The following is a 23,326-nucleotide window of genomic DNA, read 5'->3' as shown; positions in this document are numbered from 1 at the left end:
CTAAAGTACAAAAAATAAAAAAGAACTAAGTTACAAAAAAAAAAAAAAAAAATTACAAACATAAGAAAAATATTACAACAATTTTAAACTAATTACACCTACTCTAAGCCCCCTAATAAAATAACAAAGACCCCCAAAATAAAAAATGCCCTACCCTATTCTAAATTACTAAAGTTCAAAGCTCTTTTACCTTACCAGCCCTGAACAGGGCCCTTTGCGGGGCATGCCCCAAGAAGTTCAGCTCTTTTGCCTGTAAAAAAAAACACATACAATACCCCCCCAACATTACAACCCACCACCCACATACCCCTAATCTAACCCAAACCCCCCTTAAATAAACCTAACACTAAGCCCCTGAAGATCATCCTACCTTGTCTTCACCTCACCGGGTATCACCGATCGGTCCTGGCTCCAAAATCTTCATCCAACCCAAGCGGGGGCTGGCGATCCATCATCCGGTGGCTGAAGAGGTCCAGAAGAGGCTCCAAAGTCTTCATCCTATCCGGGAAGAAGAGTAGATCCGGACCGGCAACCATCATCTTCCAAGCGGCATCTTCTATCTTCATCCGATGAGGACCGGCTCCATCCTGAAGACCTCGGAACAGCCAATAGAATGCGAGCTCAATCTGATTGGCTGATTGGATCAGCCAATCGGATTGAACTTGATTCTGATTGGCTGATTCCATCAGCCAATCAGAATATTCCTACCTTAATTCCGATTGGCTGATAGAATCCTATCAGCCAACCGGAATTCGAGGGACGCCATCTTGGATGATGTCCCTTAAAGGAACCGTCATTCTTCAGTTGGACGTCGCCGGATGAAGATGGGTCTGCGGTGGAGGTCTTCAGGATGGAGCCGGTCCTCATCGGATGAAGATAGAAGATGAGTTAGAAAGATCCCATTGAAAAGATAGGATACGCAATTGACGTAAGGGGATCTGCGGTATGGAAAAGTCGCGGCTGAAAAGTGAGCGTTAGACCCTTTTTTGAGTGAGGTAGCCTAAAACCAGCGCTAGGAGCCTCTAACGCTGGTTTTCATGGCTACCGCCAAACTCTAAATCTAGGCCTAAGTGTTTCTCCAGGTAAGTAACCATTGACTAAATAGCAACATCTGCAGATCTAAGGTCTAGAGAGTTGGCTTTCATATGTCCACAATGATGCTCAAATTTATATTCCCTAAAAGGTAAAAAAAAGTCAGCTTTTTGTACCCATTTATGAAGAAAGTGTAAACCTATTTAATTATTCAGATTTCTTGAGTTGAAAACAATCTTAGCAATAATAATTTTGAAATTTCCAAGACTGCTACCAGTTTGGAGGAAATTTTTAGCATTTTAAAGTACATATAAAACATTAAACAAGTTTTTAAGGGAATACTTGACTTGAGCACCCATCTCTCAATTAATTTTATGTCTGTTTGCAAAGTGTTTGCAAAGGTCTTCCCAGAAACATGATGATGCTGTATCTTCTAATAGTAAAATATCTTCATAAGAGCTTATAATAACAGTAGATCTAATGTCTCAATAGCTTCCCAAGTTAAGTAAACTCCTGGACGTGGTAGTTTATGCCCATTTTCATGCATCTCTGAGAACATGGGTTCTTTTCAAAATATAATTTCCTTTATTAAGCAAATATTGAGAGCTTTATAGAGAACAAATATGTGGTCAAGATAATCTAAAAGGTAAGTTTAAGAATGTGTGGGCAGACAAGTTTACAGATACCAGCCAACGCAGCACTCTTGTGAAATTCCGCCAACTGCTCTTGCTCAACCAACCAACGCTGAAAAGCAGGGTTTGTCAGTCAACCCAGTCTTATCAGTCCAGGATGATTTTAATCCACCACCTCTGAATTGGTGTAGCGGTTAAGAAGCAGCAACTCTGCACTGCAAGGGCTCTGACGTTCCAAATGCAGCTTCATAATTGAGCCCTTAAAAGGCCACTAAAAACCCTTTAAAGTCTTTCCAGATTCACAAACAGCTATTTTATTGATAACAGCTGATTTAACAAGGAATAGTTAAATAGGTCAGTTCCATTATTTAGAAGTCACCAATCATCTGGCAGGTTCAATAAACCACCCCTGTATTTCTATACAGGTAGGCGGAATGAGTCAGCAGTCAAAATATCAGAATCATTATAGCACAACCACAACTAAAAATTGTTAGTTTGATATTTATTTTCAGTTCCCCATTTTTTTCACCATATCAGTATAATATTTTCATAAGTATTAGTAATTTCATTAATTATCAAGTGACAAGTCAATGCATAAATCTATTTTGAAAGACTTTAAAGAGACATGTAATCTTAATTTTGTTTTATGATTAAACAGAGGATACAATTAAAATTGTCTTTTGTCAAAACATTTTCATTCTCTTAGTACCCTTTTTGAAAAGCAGGTAGGTAGGCTCAGTAGTGTGAATGTGTCTGGAGTTCTATATGGCAGCAATTTTGCAAGAAGACATTAGATGACACAAGTGTTTGCTGCTATGTAGCGTTCCAGACGGGCAAAAACAGAATAATTACATTTATATAAAAAAATACAAATTTTACAGCAAAAGTTATTACTAAATAGACCCACAGGTAGTCCATGCACTCTCTGTCTTTTTTTCCAGCGCTCACAGAATTTTTGCCTTTATATTTTAGATACTGGGGCATATTTATCAAGCTCTGTACAGAGCTTGATCCCCCGTGTTTCCGGCGACCCTTCAGGCTCACCGGAAACAGAAGTTATGAAGCAGCGGTCTAAAACCTCTGCTCCATAACCTGTCCGCCTGCTCTAAGGCCGCAGACAGAAATCGCCAGAAATCAACCCGATCGAATACGATCGGGTTGATTGACACCCCCTGCTAGCGGTCGATTGGCCATGAATCTGCAGGGGGTGGCATTGCACCATAAGTTCACAAAAACTGCTGGTGTAATGATAAATGCCGACAGCGTATGCTGTCGGCATTTATTGGTGTGCAGCGGACATGACTTGCTATATCGGATCATATCCGCTTGCACAATCATAAATATGCCCCACTGACTAAATAGCAACCAATGATATTTATAGCTAATTTTGCATTGAGGAAAAGTGTACTTAAATTGTCTAAATTGGATTTTTCATATTTATACAGAAACTAAATACTATATTATTTATAGTATTCTTCGATTGATGCAAGCATCACTCACTAGTAAAACTAATAAATATATATATATATATATATATATATATATACATTTACTGTATATATATATATATATATATATATATATATATATATATATATATATATATATATATACTGTGTATATATATATATATATATACATACTGTATATACACAGTATATATGTACATATATATTTATTCATTTTTATATTTAGAGGATACTTATTTTGTGTAAAATATATAAATACATTTAAATATTTTATTTCAAAATTTGTCCAAAAGACACATTAGTAGTCGATCCCTTGTTATTTTTAGATAGGGGAAGAAAATATTTTAATTAAATTGATTTTTTTATTTTTCTCCAGTTTGAGTAAAAGAGATTTTTAGTGCAATATACTAGACCAGCATAATTACAACTTTAGTATTAGCATTCCAGTAATAATTGTATAAGGGTGTATGAATTACATTATATTCATGCATTTATTTTATATTCAGTGAGTCAAACTGTTCATGCGTTTATTCAAATGTGAAATGCTCATGTTGCAAGAACTCTGAATCTAAAGAGAGAAGAATAAAAACAAAATTGAAGTAAGTTTGAGAACATGAATACTTCATGTATTTCTATATAATAATTCCACTGTGTGTGTATTTCTGATTTATTGCACAGCAAGTGACTAAAGAGTCAAAGTAAAACATCTATAGATTAAATAAAGATTAACTAAACACCTTTAGTTTTATTCTTTACTTTAAAAGAAGCAGAAATTATATCTTACATTTTGTATTCTACTAAAAATAAAATAAAAAAATGCAAGTGCATTTTTAGTTTTTGGTATTAAAACAAATTGCTCATGCCTTATTGTAAAGGTAAATTTGTCATGGGAATAAATTATATTAGAAAGTAAAATGTAATGAATAGCTCTTAAGGTACTTAGTTTCAAAGTGGACTTACCATGATTTTGGATGCTTATACTCATTTCACAATAATTGCAAAAAATTGTTTAATTTTCAGTTTACTCAATAAATAAATTGCAGACTGAAGACTTTATGCTGAATTGAGTATTATTAGAATTGAGTTAATCACAAACACTCACTAGAGTACTGATGTGATGCATATGGAAAAATTTATAATTTTCATCCTTGGTGCTGAATAGAGAAATTTGATATAATTAGAATATAATGTTGATTAAAAAAAAGTATTATATAATATTTAAAAGTGCAAACTGACATTGACATGTTGATAAAGAATGTTTTGCATTTTTATGTGACATTTTAATTTTATTGACATACCAACATGTAAAGTTGAAAAAAAAAACATTTTTTTATAATGAAATTCTTATTGTGGAAGTGTATTATTTTAATGCTAAAAGGGCATTCTGATATTACAATTATAAATAGCAAAATTTAAATTTTAATGCTGAATAGGAAACCAGACATCTGAAGTTAGACAATGCTGTCTGATATACACACGTGCTTTGCTCCTGATATCACACATAGCGTTACTGTAAAATACTTTTAACAAAATGTAAACCGAATCAATGGTAACACATTTAAGGGCAGACTATTTTACAGTACCAGGTCCCTTTAAATAATTCCTTATCTGATCAAATCATGTTCACAAATCCCAGTTGTGTTTGGTTTGGTTGTCAACACTGATAATTATATAAATATAATAATAATTAGATTGATCACAGATAAGATTGAACCTGGTTAATGTGTCATATCAAGGATTAGAAGTCACTTTAACAATGTAGAAAATCTGATTTGCTACAGAAGTATAGAAATAAATATAAGCAACAACCAAGATTAGAATTGTGCTTATAATTCTGTAACCTATTGCAGCTGATTATATTTTTTGCAACAGATTTTGGAATATATGTTTAATTGCACTCAAACCTTCCATTTCTAACTATAAATTATGTTAATGCAGAAAAACATTAATTATCACCTGGTTTAATAAAGATACCTAACATTATATATTTATTTTCTCATTAACAATGTTTTTTATCAAATGATTGCCCTTTGATTTTGGTAATTTAATTTAGCTATAGGAATGTGAAAGACAATGCTCTTATGGTCCCTGTATTAATAACATGGAGCTTTTAAAAAGCAGTTTTTGTACTGAATTTCTATGAGCACTGGAAAAGAACTATAGTAACAGCGAGACAGCACGGACTAACCTTGCTCCTCCATAGTAGCCAGTTTTTTCGAGCCCCTCTACTCAGAGCTGTCCAGCAGCCAGGAATACTTTTAGTCTGAGAAAAAAAAATAGAGAGCCCTTCTGATTCTAAGCTAGATGGAAATGGAGCTATAACTGTGTGAGATGATCATTGCTGAGCTTCTAACAAAATGGATGGACTGTCCACTATAGTTAGCATTGATCACACTGACAATGATAAAATAGATTATTAACACAATTAAAGAAAAATTGCATTCAAATATGTAGTAATATAGTATATATAATATATATATATATTTTTATATATATATATATATATATAGTCCACATTCTGATAAACTTAAAGGGTCAATGAATGGACATTCCTTGACCACTTTAGGGCAGCAGAGTTTACAATAATGTTTCTAATAATGTTATACATATAGTGCTGAAGATATGTGCACAGTCTTGAGCCTACTTAGATCAGTGGTTGTTCTAGCGGGGGAGCAAGGGGTGCAAAATCCCCCCAATTTTCTATTTATTGGTGGAGGAGCCTAGAAATGAATACTGCCTGCTTTTGTACTTTCAGCCTGGCCACGTTCCACAACTGCATAACCACACCCCTGGACCACCTGGTTCTGCCCTAAGAACACCTGGGACTTCCCCTTGCCCTGAACTTGCCCATGGAACACCTGAACTATGCCCCACCCACACCTGTGACTCCACCCAGAGGTGTCTCCCCCCTTATAATAAGGTTTCTGGCCCTGTCACTGATACTCTTCAGAAAAAGATACTAAAATAACAAAGAATGATTTGTAAATGAAGAAAACTAAATAGTTTGAAGGGGGTGAAGGTTTATTTGGACTTTCTTGTTCCTTTATTGCTTTAAATTATGTTAATTGATGTCATAATAATGTCATACACATGCCCACTCCTTACACAGTCTCTCTATCTCTCTTGCTAGTGGAGCAACAAAGCCCATAATATGTATCTAGAACAGTCAATTATTGTGTAACTTTTTCCCCCTGTTTTATGGCCTTTATTTATCTTTAACGTTTACTCAAATCTCCCACAACAGATTTTAGGTGGCTGATTTTTTTCTGTAAAGTTCTTATTTCTTTATTGTTTTTTTTTTTTTATTTGTAACTTAAAGGGACATTAAAGCCCCCCCCCCTTTTTTTGCTTCATGGCATGTTTAAAGTGATACAAATCTATTTGTTTGTTTTTTTGCCTTTATGCTTTCAGAGAGTGTCACAGACCATCAAGAAAACTGTGGAGGATGCACTGATCAGCAAGTGAGCTATCTCAGATATGCTCAACTTGTGTTTTTTAGTTTAATATACCATTAAAGGGGTATAACGGCGCAAAAATAAAATCCTGTAATATATTAGAGCATTTTATTAGTGCACTAAGGCTTGCATGTAACTATGTTTAACCTTGGCAAAAAAGTTAAACACATAGTTAAGCTTCACAGAAGCAATGCACTACTGAGAGCTAGCTGAACACATTTTGTGAAACAATAGCAATAGACAATTGTGCGTAGCCACAAATCACTAGCTAGCTCTCAGTAGTGCATTGCTGATCCTGAACATATGTGCACATATGCCTTTCAACATAAAAAACAATATTTGTGCTCCACTGAGTAATACCAGCGCACGCTATTGTGCGCTGGTATTACAAGTTGACAGCAATGCAAACTTGAGCTTTTGTTTGCATTATTGGGAAGCATTGCGCTCACGAGAGCGCGCTTCCATCGACTCTTCGGCGCTTCCATGGGATGGCAGCAAATTGTAAATATATATGTATAGGACTATATGTAAATACACATATTAACACATACATATATAAGTATATAAGCATATATATATATACTGTATATATTTACTGAGAACACACAGTTCCCATAGACCGCAATGTAAAGGCACTTTTCAGTGCCATTTTTTCCCCCACCAAATTTAGTCCCCAGCTCCCAAAAACTCCATGGTGCAGTTATTTTATTAAAAAATAAAAATGCTACAATTTAAATGTTTTAATAAAATACACACCACTGTATTTTGGGACATTTGGGCAAATTTATCAAATTAACCAGAGATCTGTTCTCTGTTTAATTTTATAATCACTTATTGCTATTAGCTTGCAGGCACAATAAATTAGCGCTCCACTTGTAATCTAGCCCTTTCAGAGTATAATGCCCCATTAATACTTACACAACTACAACAAAGTAACCCAAAAAATATACTTTTATGAAGAGTAATAAAATGTTCTATATATTTTTAAGTTGTGAAATACTTTTTTTGTCAGTTCACAAGAACAAGAGGTCATACATTTACAGATTATATAAAATTAAAGGGACAGTAAAGTCAAAATGAAATGTTCATGATTCAGATAGAGCATACAATGTCCCAATTTACTTCTATTACCAATATGCTTTGTTCTCTTGGTATCCTTTGCTGAAGAGTAAACCTAGGTAGGATGACAGGAGCTTAGGAGTGTACATGTGTCTTTAGCCTTCTATGGCAGTAGTGTTTGCAACAGTGTATAACATTGTTATAAACATAGTTGGAAACTGCTTCTTAAATGGCTTAAAACATGCGCATGCTCCAGAGCTCACCTACGATTACTATTAAACCCCTTTGATGTGCATGACAAGCTATAGCTCGTCATGCACATGGCAGCCTACAGGCGCATGACGAGCCATATTTATTATGCAGGGGGATCGCCATTAAAACGCTGATTTCAGCGATCCCCTGCACTACAGGCTGGGGATTGTTGGTGGCCTAGTGGGAGGCAGTCCTAGGCTTCATGGGAATCCCAGTAACATCCCCACGTAAGCATGTGGTGATGTCACAAAGGGGCTGAACCAAGTAGCTGCAAGGGAGCTGGATGTGGGGAGGTAATTCAAAGAACTCAATCTCAGCTCTCTACTAACCTCCAATTTGTCTGCTCTTTCAAATGGTGGTGGTCTTGGAGCAAGCAGATATTTTTTTAAAGTAAAAAGAAACAGTTGGGGATTTGCTTGAGGATGTTACATTATATACACAATAAAAAGGGGTATGTGTAGAGACCACAAATGAAGTTTATTTTCTAGTAGACAAGTCGCTCTCTTTAAAAAATATAAATTGTGTCTGTATAGTCAGGTGATCACAGTGAATACCTTGCAAGAAAATAAGTGTATTTATTTCTGTACTGCACAATGGGGCCTGTCGAATCTATATTATAACCCCCAAAGGCCCATATATCAATCATTTTTAGTTTGTCTTATTGCTTTTTTTTTTTTCAAGTATTAAATTCATAGCAAGTATTCCTTTTGTAGGTAAAAAAAAAAGCTGGAACCTGGAACATTAGTAGTTGGTCCAACATGCTAAATAATTTAGACACAATGTAATGGACTACATGCACATACATACATTTAAAAACTTACCTGAATTATATTGCACAACAAAATATAAAATTACAATAAAAATCACAAGCATGTATTGTTTTGGAAAGCAAAGAATCACATAAAAAGATGCATGATTACAGAGTGTTTAGTGAAAATTAGTAATAATTATATGTTTAGCTAAGCCAGTATAAAAAGTAAAACATAAACAGCAACATATACAGTATCTAGAGCAGCTTAGGTCCCTGTGTGGTTTCTCAACTAGTTCTTTATATTGGGGGGAATAGATATAGATATAGCAGAACAAACCCCACACGAATCAACGCTTAACAAAAAAAAATGGCTTTCAATGTAAAGAGATTTACTTTTTGATTTTATTCCTTTAATGCAGTTATTAACTTTTTAGTTTTTACTACTAGGTGTCTTCTTAGTATGCCTGACCTCTGTTCGTCAAACAGAATATTCTTATTCACTCACACATATATAAAACAGTTAATTAATGGTAAAAATAAATTATTAACAGCAAAAAAAAAAGATCAGTCTAAATAAAGACTTTTTTTTACGAATAAGCATTAACATCAGATACGAAAGATGTGCAAATGTCCCTCCCTGTTCATAGAGAAATGTTTTGTACTTTTCTGTAGATCTTCTCTTCAAAGGGATATAAATAACATAACAAATAAGCAAACAGGGGTTCTTAAATAATCTGAAGCTAAAAAAAAATCAAGAATGATGTAATAATTTACAGGGGTAATTAAGTGAAACAATTTAGTTTATTTAAATATTTGGTGTAGTTAATAAGGGAATTGTATTTCAGTAAATGTCAGTGAGGATATAACTGGGCATATCTGTCCCCACCAATATGTTTTTAACAACTCTATTTTGTCTTTCTGGAGCTGCCAAGTATATAAGGAATATGGAATCCAAGTTAATCTTTTGAAGTTATAAGATAACTAAATGTTAATTACTTTTCTACAGAGATAATATATTTAGTAATGTAATTGATAGGAAATTACACCAGTCTATATATATACATTTCTTTCAACTTTATTCTTTTTTTTTTAGCTCAAGTAAACGACTGTTTCCTTTACAAAAAATGTCACATATTCTGTATTATGTCATATCAAACAAACTCCTATGCAGATTAAAGCGCCATTGCACTCTTAAAAAATCTATCAACTAAATTAGATTTTTTTTGGCCGTGAAGTGAAATTTGTTTAAATTTAATTTGAAACTAAAAGAGCGGTATCAGTTATGCACTTCCTTTTGATGTTCATTGGCTGATTATAACTTTTTGCTACTGTCAATAAGCATGAGTATGAAAAAAACTATAAGCCAGGGAACATTAGTAGTCTGTGGACATTAAAGGAAGAACCTATGAGCCAAGTAAATTCAGGAGAAGTTACAAAATTGATACTTCCGCATTAATCACAATTTTATTTTAAACAGTATTTACTTCCAGGAAAAAAACAAAAAAAACATAATTTATGCTTACCTGATAAATTCCTTTCTTCTGTTGTGTGATCAGTCCACGGGTCATCATTACTTCTGGGATATAACTCCTCCCCAACAGGAAATGCAAGAGGATTCACCCAGCAGAGCTGCATATAGCTCCTCCCCTCTACGTCACTCCCAGTCATTCGACCAAGAATCAACGAGAAAGGAGAAACCAAGGGTGAAGTGGTGACTGGAGTATAATTTAAAAAATATTTACCTGCCTTAAAAAACAGGGCGGGCCGTGGACTGATCACACAACAGAAGAAAGGAATTTATCAGGTAAGCATAAATTATGTTTTCTTCTGTTATGTGTGATCAGTCCACGGGTCATCATTACTTCTGGGATACCAATACCAAAGCAAAAGTACACGGATGACGGGAGGGATAGGCAGGCTCATTATACAGAAGGAACCACTGCCTGAAGAACCTTTCTCCCAAAAATAGCCTCCGAAGAAGCAAAAGTGTCAAATTTGTAAAATTTGGAAAAAGTATGAAGCGAAGACCAAGTTGCAGCCTTGCAAATCTGTTCAACAGAGGCCTCATTCTTAAAGGCCCAAGTGGAAGCCACAGCTCTAGTAGAGTGAGCTGTAATTCTTTCAGGAGGCTGCTGTCCAGCAGTCTCATAGGCTAAACGAATTATGCTACGAAGCCAGAAGGAGAGAGAGGTAGCCGAAGCCTTATGACCTCTCCTCTGACCAGAGTACACGACAAACAGGGAAGACGTTTGTCGAAAATCCTTAGTTGCCTGCAAGTAGAACTTGAGGGCACGAACTACATCCAGATTGTGTAGAAGACGTTCCTTCTTTGAAGAAGGATTCGGGCACAGGGAAGGAACCACGATCTCTTGATTGATGTTCCTGTTAGTGACTACCTTAGGTAAGAACCCAGGTTTAGTACGCAGAACTACCTTATCTGAATGAAAAATCAAATAAGGAGAATCACAATGTAAAGCTGATAACTCAGAGACTCTCCGAGCCGAAGAAATAGCCATTAAAAATAACACTTTCCAAGATAACAACTTTATATCAATGGAATGAAGGGGTTCAAACGGAACTCCTTGTAGAACGTTAAGAACAAGGTTTAGACTCCATGGCGGAGCAACAGTTTTAAACACAGGCTTGATTCTAGCTAAAGCCTGACAAAAGGCCTGGACGTCTGGATTTTCTGACAGACGCCTGTGCAACAAGATGGACAGAGCTGAGATCTGTCCCTTTAATGAACTAGCCGATAAACCCTTTTCTAAACCTTCTTGTAGAAAGGACAATATCCTAGGAATCCTAACCTTACTCCAGGAGTAACCTTTGGATTCGCACCAGTATAGGTATTTACGCCATATCTTATGGTAAATCCTTCTGGTAACAGGCTTCCTAGCCTGTATCAGGGTATCAATAACCGACTCAGAAAAACCACGTTTTGATAAAATCAAGCGTTCAATTTCCAAGCAGTCAGCTTCAGAGAAGTTAGATTTTGATGTTTGAATGGACCCTGTATCAGAAGGTCCTGTCTTAGAGGTAGAGACCAAGGCGGACAGGATGACATGTCCACTAGATCTGCATACCAAGTCCTGCGTGGCCATGCAGGCGCTATTAGAATCACTGATGCTCTCTCCTGTTTGATTTTGGCAATCAATCGAGGAAGCAGCGGGAAGGGTGGAAACACATAAGCCATCCCGAAGTTCCAAGGTGCTGTCAAAGCATCTATCAGAACCGCTCCCGGATCCCTGGATCTGGACCCGTAGCGAGGAAGTTTGGCGTTCTGGCGAGACGCCATGAGATCTATCTCTGGTTTGCCCCAACGTCGAAGTATTTGGGCAAAGACCTCCGGATGAAGTTCCCACTCCCCCGGATGAAAAGTCTGGCGACTCAAGAAATCCGCCTCCCAGTTCTCCACTCCCGGGATGTGGATTGCTGACAGGTGGCAAGAGTGAGACTCTGCCCAGCGAATTATCTTTGATACTTCCATCATTGCTAGGGAGCTTCTTGTCCCTCCTTGATGGTTGATGTAAGCTACAGTCGTGATGTTGTCCGACTGAAACCTGATGAACCCCCGAGTTTTTAACTGGGGCCAAGCCAGAAGGGCATTGAGAACTGCTCTCAATTCCAGAATGTTTATTGGTAGGAGACTTTCCTCCTGATTCCATTGTCCCTGAGCCTTCAGAGAATTCCAGACAGCGCCCCAACCTAGTAGGCTGGCGTCTGTTGTTACAATTGTCCAGTCCGGCCTGCTGAATGGCATCCCCCTGGACAGATGTGGCCGAGAAAGCCACCATAGAAGAGAGTTTCTGGTCTCTTGATTAGTCCTCTCACACATCCTATCTAGTCGTTGGGTGCAAGAGAATGACTGAGAGTGACGTAGAGGGGAGGAGCTATATGCAGCTCTGCTGGGTGAATCCTCTTGCATTTCCTGTTGGGGAGGAGTTATATCCCAGAAGTAATGATGACCCGTGGACTGATCACACATAACAGAAGAAAACTACTGCTCTTTTTGAGTACAATGTCTTTTAAGTTATCATTTTTGGACCTCTGTTTTAGAAAGAGCTGCCGGATTAAATTTCCAGTATGAAAAAAAAAAAATATTCTTGATTTCCAAAGACACCAAAGCAGCCAACGTTTAATTTAAGCATGATTGTATTTGCACAGAAAAAGCCAATTAGATTTGTTAGTTCTTTACAAAATGTTGTTTTTGGGGGGTCTACAAGGTATTGCACCATTAAAGATAAATTACCTTTTTCCTCCACTATAAAAAATAAATTTGTGTTGGAATGTTTAGTTAAATAATAAAATCTAAAGAATAAATTCAATAAAGAAGGTTGCTTTTTTTTGTTTTGTTTTTTAAAGATTTTAGATTTTCACAACATGTTGCAAAGTGAATAGTTAATTTCAGATAATTTCAGATTAGATATTAAGTAATTTGATCTAGACGTAATTTCATTTGAATTAATGATTTACCTTCATTTGGTTAATTAAAAAAATAAATGTGAAAATAATACCTTGTTCCATTGTAGTGGAAGTAGGCACTTGAAGCACCAGATATTTTTATACACCTAGTTGTCAAATTTTCAAAAGGTAAAATTTAGTTTACGGGTGAATATTAAGCACATAAAATTCCCTTTGTTATTTAGGACATATTCTATATATTATGTAGTATAATTCCTTCACAAGGTTAGGTTTACAGACTTAAAGAAAGGGTAATAAAAACCTTCAGCTTTCATTTTGCAAGTTTCAATAAAGTTTTGTTAAAACAATTGTAATCAATCTGGCTATCACTCCTGAATTCTATAAAACTAATCTAAATTTAACACTAGCCTTCTATTGAGGACTGTTGAGCAACTTTAGTAAATTTGAGTAATATAGAAATTTTTAAAAGTTATTTTAATGTTATTATAAAAATGATACCAAGTAACAAAACAAATGATTAAAAGTCTGTTAACATAACTTGTTTTATATACTACTATTTCTGTTTGTCATGCAGTGTATTTAAATTCATGCTGCAAAATGTTTGCTTTCCCATCTAAGCAGAAAATGCCAACATTTTGTATTGTGTCCTTTATAACAAAATATTTCTGGTGAATTTGACATCAGCATTGTGCCATTTCAGTTTATCAAGATAAACATAAACATTCAGTGTTTGCCGCTTTAATCAAAAATTAATAAATTAATGAATGCTATTGCTTGGAAGTTAATTTACAACTTCTATTACATGACATTACAATGGCACATGGCTGTCAAGTAATAAAGAGAAATCAAATAAATGTTTGTTAAGATTGTAGGTGCAAATGCACTATATTTTTTTGGATGACTTGGTATTTTTGAAAATCAATTTTTATTGATATTTACAATTTCGAAGCTCATAGAAAAATAAACAGCAATAAAACAAGAAGGAAAGATAGATACACAAAAGATAATAATAGAATAAACAGAATAGATATTAAAGCTGACTTTCAATACATATTATTATTATTAGTATAATAATATTTTTATCATATTAATATGCAATATACATAACACTTCTCCCATATCAGGTTCTCACATTAAGCTTGATTGTACACTGGTATAGCTTTCGTTGAATTCCACATTAAAACGTGTGTACATATTGTTGAGAATGTTTACTAAAGAATTTACCATCATACAGAAGTCAGTGAGGTTGAAACATCTATCACAGTTATGTCACAGTGCTAGCGCAATATAATTTGTCATATATATATTTTCTGTGCTTAACAATGGGTATTTTTAAAAGTATTGCAGGTTTTTGTTATGTTGTTGTTTTTTTTTATAAAGCAGATGTTCTTCTATAGATGTTCTATTTCCGTTGGCTCTTATGATTGTTAGGTGTGTCAGTATTCACCAATAGAGAGTAGGAGTCTTACTTCTTAGCCAGTGAGCTATCAGATCTTAAAGGGACATTAAAGTCATTTTTCATATATGTATTCAAAATTAATTACTGGATTGCTAATGATATTCATGTTTTACAAGCATTTTAAACTGTTAGTTTGTTAGGAAAACATGTATTTTTGCAGACCAGGGACACACCCCTTAAGAAACCTCTTTAGTTTTGAAAAAAAGTATTTTCTTTGCTGTGATCAATTAAGGACAAACTATAAATGAGCTCCTGTATATATCAACCAATCAACATGCAGCATATAGAAAGGATAGGATTCTGTATTCCACAGAATGACCTCCAGCCTTTCTCAGGAAAGTGGAAAACCTACAATGGTCTGATTGAAATAGCATGAAAAGCAAGCCAAATAACTGCATGTAAATTGTTTCAAGGTGCATAATTGAATATTTTCTAAAGAAATTCAATCTTAAGTTTACTGTCCTTTTAAAGAACTGTAGAACATCTTTACAAATGGTAGCAGAGTAGTAGAGTGGGGGGTGTTCAGGCCTTCAAGCTTTAGACGGGTCACACAAGGATAGGGTTAAAGCTCCCCTTTATCTCAAATACATGACATTTAACCATCCTATCTCTTGGGCATTGGAGTTGGAAACCCTACAGTAACACTATCTTATATGTCATAAACATTAAATTACATTCATTGTTTAATAATACTATTTAGAATCCTCGGGTTAATAAAATTCAATAGCAAAGCAAAGTCTTTTTTATTGAATACTAAGATGTAATTGATTTTAAGTTGGGATGATTCTGGAGTAGTTTCTTGCAGCTTGTTTGTCATATGCAGAAATTCCTTAAAGGGACATTAAACACTAAATACATTTTATAAACAATTATTGATGTTTTCCTTCCTGTGTGCCACCATATTGAAATCTAGACCTATTTGCACATGTGCAGCAACTCTCCTTCAGATACATAACCTAGTTCCCTCATAATTAGAGGGGATGCATGAAATAAAATGTATTTAGTGTTCAATGTTGTGTTAAACCATATTAGTCTGAACACTTAAAAAGTTACAGCAGAGCTTTAAAATATAAATTCTCTTCTAAACAAGAAAAACGTTTTAACCCAGACATATGTTTTGACATTTTTGTGTTTAAATGTAAAATAAACAAGAAATCTGGGTACATAATCACCTGAACCTATATGTCTATGTCAGAGGGAACTGCTTAGCATCGTCTGTATTTTTTGATGTATTAGACATTTTCTAGGCAAACAAAGCTTGGCATGAAGTGTAATCCAGAATACCACCAGATGCCAATCAGATTATAAATTCAGCATGTGATTTCCAAAATTCTATCAATAATCTTTTACTACATTGTAATCATGTCCAACCAGTTCCCTTGGGAGGTATTAAGGTAAATATTTGTACAATTTTTCTCATACAAGAGGTTAAAAGATCAGCACAACCTACCTGGTCGTGCTAAAGCATTTTTAAGACTGTGTCATTTGCCTGACACAGGAACATTACATACATTTTACATACATTACTTGATTAGCGAGCTGTACTAAAATATCACTTTTTACCATTTTTACTATAAAGGAAAACACTGTGAGTTTATTTGCAATAAGCTCAGTTATACTTTCTTATTATTAATTCAGAAACAAAAGAATTTGATAAAAAGCTTTAGTTAGTGCAGATTTGTGACAAAAAACAACAACAAAAAACAACATAATTTTGCAAGAAAATGCAACACCCAATGATTTTAATATCTTCCATTTTTTTAATAACTGCCCACTGCTAAATGGTTGTAACAATTTTTTTCTTGTAAATTAATTTTTAATAAAAACATATGATCCTATTTCTAGTGTTTTGAAAAAGTAAACTGATGTTGAATGTAAAAGCTATAAAGAGTTTAAATTACATATTCAGGACATAATGACTTCCATGTTGTTTTTATTATGTACACCAGGGATGGCCAACTGGTGGCTCACAGGGCACATGTGGCCCTCTGCATTTGTTTTTTTGGCCCCTGAGAGAAAAACAAAACTAAGAAAGCATTGCTTAGATTTTGTGGCCCAAGAAAAAAGTGAAACTAAAAATGTTAGCTTTAGGGAATTCTGGTTGTGGGCAAAGTGACTACAACTCAAAAGACCCCTCTAGAGGGAAGGACATCAGATAGAGAGCACCTTCAACCTTACCTAAATCAGGCCCTAGGCCATGGAACATTTTTAGGACATATTTTATTATTTGTGTGTAGCTACAAGTTTATATGCTACTTTTAATGCTTCTAAAATACTGATGTGCGGCCCCATGTGTTCGCAAGTTGCATACTATAGAAAGTAAGACAAAAAATAATCTTTTAAATATTTCTGAAAACTGAAATTATTTTCTAAATGTACTTAGCCCACTAGAAAAAAACACACACCATATGGGCCTAGTTTCTGCTGCTGTTGTAAACTGTGTAGTATATCTATTACAGTCTAAAGATATGTTTTCTGCTACCACCAGTTTACATAGTTTACAACAACAATGAAAGCTTGGCAATAATTCTGCAAGTGACAGTGAAACTGTTGTTTAAATGAAATGAGTCCAAAATACTAAAAAACGCTTAAGCATAAGGGTATTAAATGACACAGCTTTAAACCCCTCACGCGCAGCATGTGAAATGTTACCTTCAACAACATACTCAATTAGAACGTTCATTCTGAATGCTTTTCAATGCATAGTTAGTATAGTATCATCATCTCAAACAAAAGGATTAAGTTAGATAATATTACATTAAGTGCACTCACTTGATTTGAGTGAAATTCTACTTTCTCTTCTTTTCCAAAAGAAAATGTCTTCACTGGAACTGTTAGAAGTCCATCATAGTCATCTTTATTCAGGCCTGCACCCTGGAGCAGGAAGGAACCATTTATTTTTTATAAGAACAGTCACACAATTAAATAATTTATCATTTACCTAAACCTAATACCCATCACCAGATTCACATGTATACAACAGGCAGGTTACCTCTTTTCATTGTCAGGAACCAAGCACTAAATGTATATTATTTATAGGAAGAGACTACTTCTCATTCCCTAACTATGAATTCTTTATTTGTAATATTTTTTAATTAATAACACAGATTGCATCCTGTCCATATGCATACCTCTATATAAGAATACGTTATAAACCTAAGTATTAGTAAACACTAGCTCATTTACTAATAGAGGCACCTACCTCACTGACCTAAAGGTTTATAGTCTATGTTGTCCAAACAAAAGCTGGTTCTGTATATCTCAAACTGTTACAACAATGTAAGGATAAACACGGTACCTCTAATTTCACGGTTAAATCCGGATCCCACTTCTTAATATAGTGAAAACAATGAACATGTTCGTGGTTAGGGCCCGTGTTTGCATTTAGGAGAACTTTATGATGTTTTTCACAGGAATCTTCCATTTCTAATATAAGGTCCTTTCCTAGAGAAATTGTAAAGAAAATCTGTAAAATCTTTGTGTTACAAATAATTTTAAAAGAGGCATAGAAGCCATGATTAAACTGTCATGATTCAGATAGAGTATACAATTCAAAACCAACTATTCCAATGTTCTTCTATTATCAAATATATTTTTTCTTGGTATACTTTGTTGAAAAGTGTCTCCTTTTCATATGAGCATACTAAAGTAGGTTAGGAAAGTGCATGTGTCATCCACAATGTTTGTAATAATGTTATATACATAGTGCTGAAAATCTAAACTCTACTGAGCCTGCCTCAGTTTACCCTCATGCAAAAAGCTAAGTTTCATAGTGACACAAAGAAGTGTCTGAAAATATAACTACATTGATTTTGTGTACACCTTTTCTGGATCATGAATGTTTAGTTTTGACTATCATGCCCCTTTAATTTACTGATTGTAAAATCTTTGAATTTGAACTTATAGAACTAGTAAAGATCTTTTGAATGCAGTGCTTAAAAGGACAGTAAATATAGGAATTGTTTTTATAGATTTAAAAATCCAATCTGTACGTGATATATGCAGTACAGAAAATTGCAATTAAAGGATCATTAAACAGATGGGTACAACTACTGTAAGGAAATTCGGAAAATTCAGCAAATTCGGAGATTCGGATCGAACCGAATTTCCGAATTAAAATACTGCCGAATTTACAGAATAAATCCGAATTAGTTCGGATTTATTCAGTAAATTTGGATGGCCATGGATTACACTAGTATTGTACAGTAAATTAGGTTATATCACTCTGCTATGGTTTACACCAAATATACAGTACATAATACTAGTTTAATCCCTAACACTTACCGAAATTCCGAAATTTCCAAATCGAACCGAATCCAGACGAATTTCTTCGAATCCGAATGAATCCGAAACTAATCCGAACCGAATCGATTCAAAATTTTCCGAATTCAATCGAACCGAAATTCGAAAAATTCAGAATCAATCCGAACCGAATTTTTTCGCCATGCACATATCTACTACTCACCATGCTACTGTTTTCTCTCCCGTACCTGCACGTTCTCTTATTTTAGCTTATTACAGAATCCAGCTAGTAAAGCTTTGCATTTTATACTTGGCGCTGCCATCTTGTGTGTATATATCTATATATATATATATATATATATATATATATATATATATATATATATATATATATATATATATATATATATATATTGTTCCATTTAAACTATTTTAATACACAAGTTGTGTAGGAACTAAATTTAATCCTGATAACAGTTAGGGATTTATTTTAGATAACAGTATATAACAGGTACGCCAATATGTATATGATACAGTATGCAAGTATATACTTTATAAGGCAACCCACCTTTTAAATTGTCAGGGATCTTCTGTTTGTCTATGCACACATCTAGACAGCACATTTCTCGTGACTGCAGTGAAAACAAAAATTGTAATCGTTTTCACACAGAAACAAACAAAATGCAGTTGATTTTATTTCATATAACTGTTCTTGTTTCTAAACTCTTTCTTTTTTCAACAAACCAAACAAACATTTTTTAGATATATAGATTTATTTTGGTTAATATTGTAAAATGCCTACATATGGTATTTTTCATACATTTATAGTACGTATTTCTGTGTAGCAAGAAGTTACACCCACTTATTGTGCCTACAAATGTTGAGCCTTTTTTATTGTACTAACATATTTATTTAAAGGCAGATAGATTAATATAGATTTTAGAGATTATTTCCCTGCAATATCATATACAACTCTCTTACTGGACAAGGAGAACTCTAAGGATTAAAACCTTATTTATACAATCAGAAAATCACAAAACCCTCAAGTTTCTCCTGTAAAAAACAAAAACAAAACACATGTAGACCTTTTTCTCAGTTTAAGCGTTCAAAAAGAAACAGAAAATATTTACCACAAGCACTTTGTTTGTCAAAAGTTTCTCTGGCTTTGCTGCTCTGTAGTTAACAAAGTAGAAAAAGACATTAGTTATCCAAAGTAAATCATATAATTGTATATCTTACATATTCTGCTACAAGGGACACTAGACACAAATTGTAAATTTAATTATAAGGTAACCTTCATATCTGTAAAGAATTGTGCAATGAATAATGCATTTTTATTTTGTCAAATGAGCATATTGTTTTATTTTTTTCTTTTCACTCATATCTCTATATTCCAGATAAGAAGGACCATTGCAAACCAGTCATAAATGAATACACATATAGAGGGTTCAGCATGAATTGTTGTTTCCACATGTGCAGTTAAAGAAAGAGATTAGGGTAGCCCCGCCCTCTTCTCTTCCCTTAACCTCTTAACGACTGACATACCCTGTACATCCATGGTCATTAAGGGTTTAACTAGTGCATCTTCGCCAACAGCGGTGAAGCTGTGCTAAAACTTACTTCTGGAGGTATGCAGTTATAGTGCGGTCTTGCTTACATTGGCAAGATCTGCACTATATCTGGTGCATGTATGTGCGCATCTGAACGACCGCCGATGTTGGTTGTCTTTAAGGTGTTAAGGTAGTTTGGCACTAACTCAGCTTAGCTAGTTAATTTATTAAACGTGTATTTAAACAAATATACATATATAATCTTCACACCTAAACTATCTAGTATACCTTCTGCTATTGTAAAGAAAGCTTTTTTCGTATTATGATTGATGATACAAACTAATTATCCACCTTAAAAGAGCAAATTACTAGAGAAACAAGGTGAGGGAAAAGGGAAGACACTAATTCCCAGAATCTTTTCTTTTTTAGACTAATATTAGTAATCACTGCACAACGGAAAATATTATTAAAGAGCATAATAAATGAATGCTTGTTTGCACATGTACTAATTACCTCAAATTGATTGAGGTCTTACTTACTAATCACATTCCCTTAGAACTGCTTTTACTATAATAATAATAATAGCAACTAAATGATATAGCTCTCTCTGTCTGGTGCATATCTATGCGTGCCCCCCCCCCTCCTCTTTACATAGGAGATAACATTTGCACTAAAATACTCCCTTATAGTTCATCTTTGTATCATGTATGTTTTTGGAGAAGTGATAGCATTGTATTCTTTGGCAGCATTCAATGTTTCAAAGTCAGTGTCCTCCACATAATTATTTGCCAGTCATGTGGCATTATGAAGTAGCCAGCTGGAGGCAGTGTAATACTTTGTAATATCATAATATTTTCTGTGGTTTATAAATGTTACTTAAGCTATCTAAAGTATAAATGAATTGCATAATTTATTATAAATTGATTTATTGATAATTTGTGCTACAGAAAAAAAAATGAATATCAACTAATTTTAGCTTAATGTTGGCTTACAGTATAGCCATTTGGCCAATATTAACCTATAATGTAAGTGTTTCAAAGTGATTAATGCTTACATATAATAAACGAGATAATATCACCATCACAATGTGTTATATATTAGATAGCTTGATAGATAGATACTGTAGATAGATAGATAGATAGATAGATAGATAGATAGATAGATAGATAGATAGATAGATAGATAGATAGATAGATAGATAGATGGATAGATAGATAAATCATATACATATAAAAGAGAACATGTTTCATATTGTTTATTTATTTGACATTGATTTAAAGTATTCCAGTAATTTACTCACATTTTCTCCACTCTAAATTCCATTTCAAGAGTCTCAATCCCCTGCAGAGACAAAAGGGAGATATCAAAGTCCCCATTAGTACTGTTCACATTGTAGACAGGGCAGTGAATGTTTAGTGTATGTTATCAAGCAAAATATGGAATATTTAATTACTATATTTGGTATAAATTTTATATATAATACACAGTGTTGCTTCTGCTTGAGAACACTTGGGTAAGGTGTGCTTACTAAACACACTGTGGATCTGTATTTAAAGACCCTTATAGTATAGAAATTACGTGCTCTAATTCTTCACAGTTTTCGCTCAGTGCCAGCAGTTCTTTATAGCTCATAAGGGGAACTTTACCAAAACTTTTAATAAATGTCATGATATCTCTCCTGACATTCAAGGACCTTAATAATACTCCCCCTCCTGTCCCGGTCACTCACGATCTCCTCCTCTCTTGTTACCTTCTCACATTCCCTTCAAAAGACATCTCCAGAATGGCCCCTATTTTGTGGTACTCTCTGCCTCGTTCAACAAGACTCTCCCCTAGTGTTGAAAGTTTCAAGCACTCTTTAAAGAATCTACTGTTAAGAGACGCATACAATATATGCATGGGCATCCGGACGGGGGGGGGGGGGGGGGGGCACAGGGGATGCTTGCCCCACATTGGAATTTTGCTCCTTGTAAAAAGTCAGACACTCTCTTGCAAGCACAGAGCTAGATTAAAACTAACTCTTTATTTGCATGTTGCTGTTAATCTAGCTGTGTGCTTGCAAAAGAGTGTCAGACTTTCTATCTGCTGACATGTTTTGTTTTTTTAATTTACCCTATGGGCTTTGCACCAAGGCTGGCCTGGAGTTAACTGCCTGAGTCACTGAGAGCTGTGCAGCTGTCTGTGAGTACTGATAAGTACTCAGGACTTTTAGTTTTGTAGTGACATGGCCCTGGGATGTGCACCCATTCCAGCTTGAGAGTACAATCCATTTCCATTTTTTGTATGCATTTAGGAAATTACAAAAGTCCTGTGTCACTCTTATTTGTATCTCAGTTTGTTTGGTTGAAGGCTTGCATTGTATGCCTTCTTATTTTTGTTTTTTTTCTTGGGCTGGCTCCTGCATTTTCAAATCAAAATTATGTTCAGCTCCTGCTTTCCATGTTGCCACTGAAATTATTATGCTTGGGGTATTTAATTTTTTTGACTCTCCCTGGAAAAAATTCTGTGGTGCCAATAAATATACGCTAACCTATTCATACCTCAGTTCCTCTCCTCCTTTTGTCATACCCCCATACACATACACATATTACTTTGCATAACATACCTACAGTATGTTTAACGAGCTGTGAAATCTGTTAGCGCTTTACAAATAACTGACCTTGGAGGAGTAACAATATATAGGTACTCTCCAGATGCTTTTTATCAGAAGTTATTATCCTAGAATGGGTTAAAAGCATAGTTATATTGTGTACTAATGCACATAGATAGGCAACCATTGTCCTGACCTAAAGTTTTAAATTATCCAGACAGAGAGCTGTAACTCCCTCCCTGTGTATCTTGTATGGCAAACTTTCTGGCACTAACTTGGACTACTATTTTAAACATATTTAGATCTAATATACTACAGGGAATTTATATTTTATGTATGGCACAAATGAGCTAAAATAGCCTGCAAGTCTCTATCACACAGGACAAGAGCTATTACTGAGAAAATATGCAACA

General features: G+C 34.6%; 1 protein-coding gene across 1 annotated transcript in view; it reads right to left on the bottom strand.

The window, feature by feature from the left end:
* The window catches only part of LOC128645070 (cytosolic phospholipase A2 delta-like), an 89,851-nt gene that overhangs the window by 40,460 nt on the left and 26,065 nt on the right, over positions 1-23,326 (bottom strand). The window contains exons 5-9 of the mRNA XM_053697827.1: positions 21,624-21,664; positions 19,904-19,946; positions 19,342-19,405; positions 17,830-17,975; positions 17,304-17,405 (exon numbers count right to left, since the gene is read on the bottom strand). Coding sequence (XP_053553802.1) covers positions 17,304-17,405; positions 17,830-17,975; positions 19,342-19,405; positions 19,904-19,946; positions 21,624-21,664 — 396 coding nt within the window. The remainder of the gene's footprint in view (positions 1-17,303; positions 17,406-17,829; positions 17,976-19,341; positions 19,406-19,903; positions 19,947-21,623; positions 21,665-23,326) is intronic.

This window comes from Bombina bombina, chromosome 1 (assembly GCF_027579735.1).
Source record: "Bombina bombina isolate aBomBom1 chromosome 1, aBomBom1.pri, whole genome shotgun sequence".
Classification (NCBI taxonomy): domain Eukaryota; kingdom Metazoa; phylum Chordata; class Amphibia; order Anura; family Bombinatoridae; genus Bombina; species Bombina bombina.
This window is presented reverse-complemented; position numbering and strand designations above follow the sequence as displayed.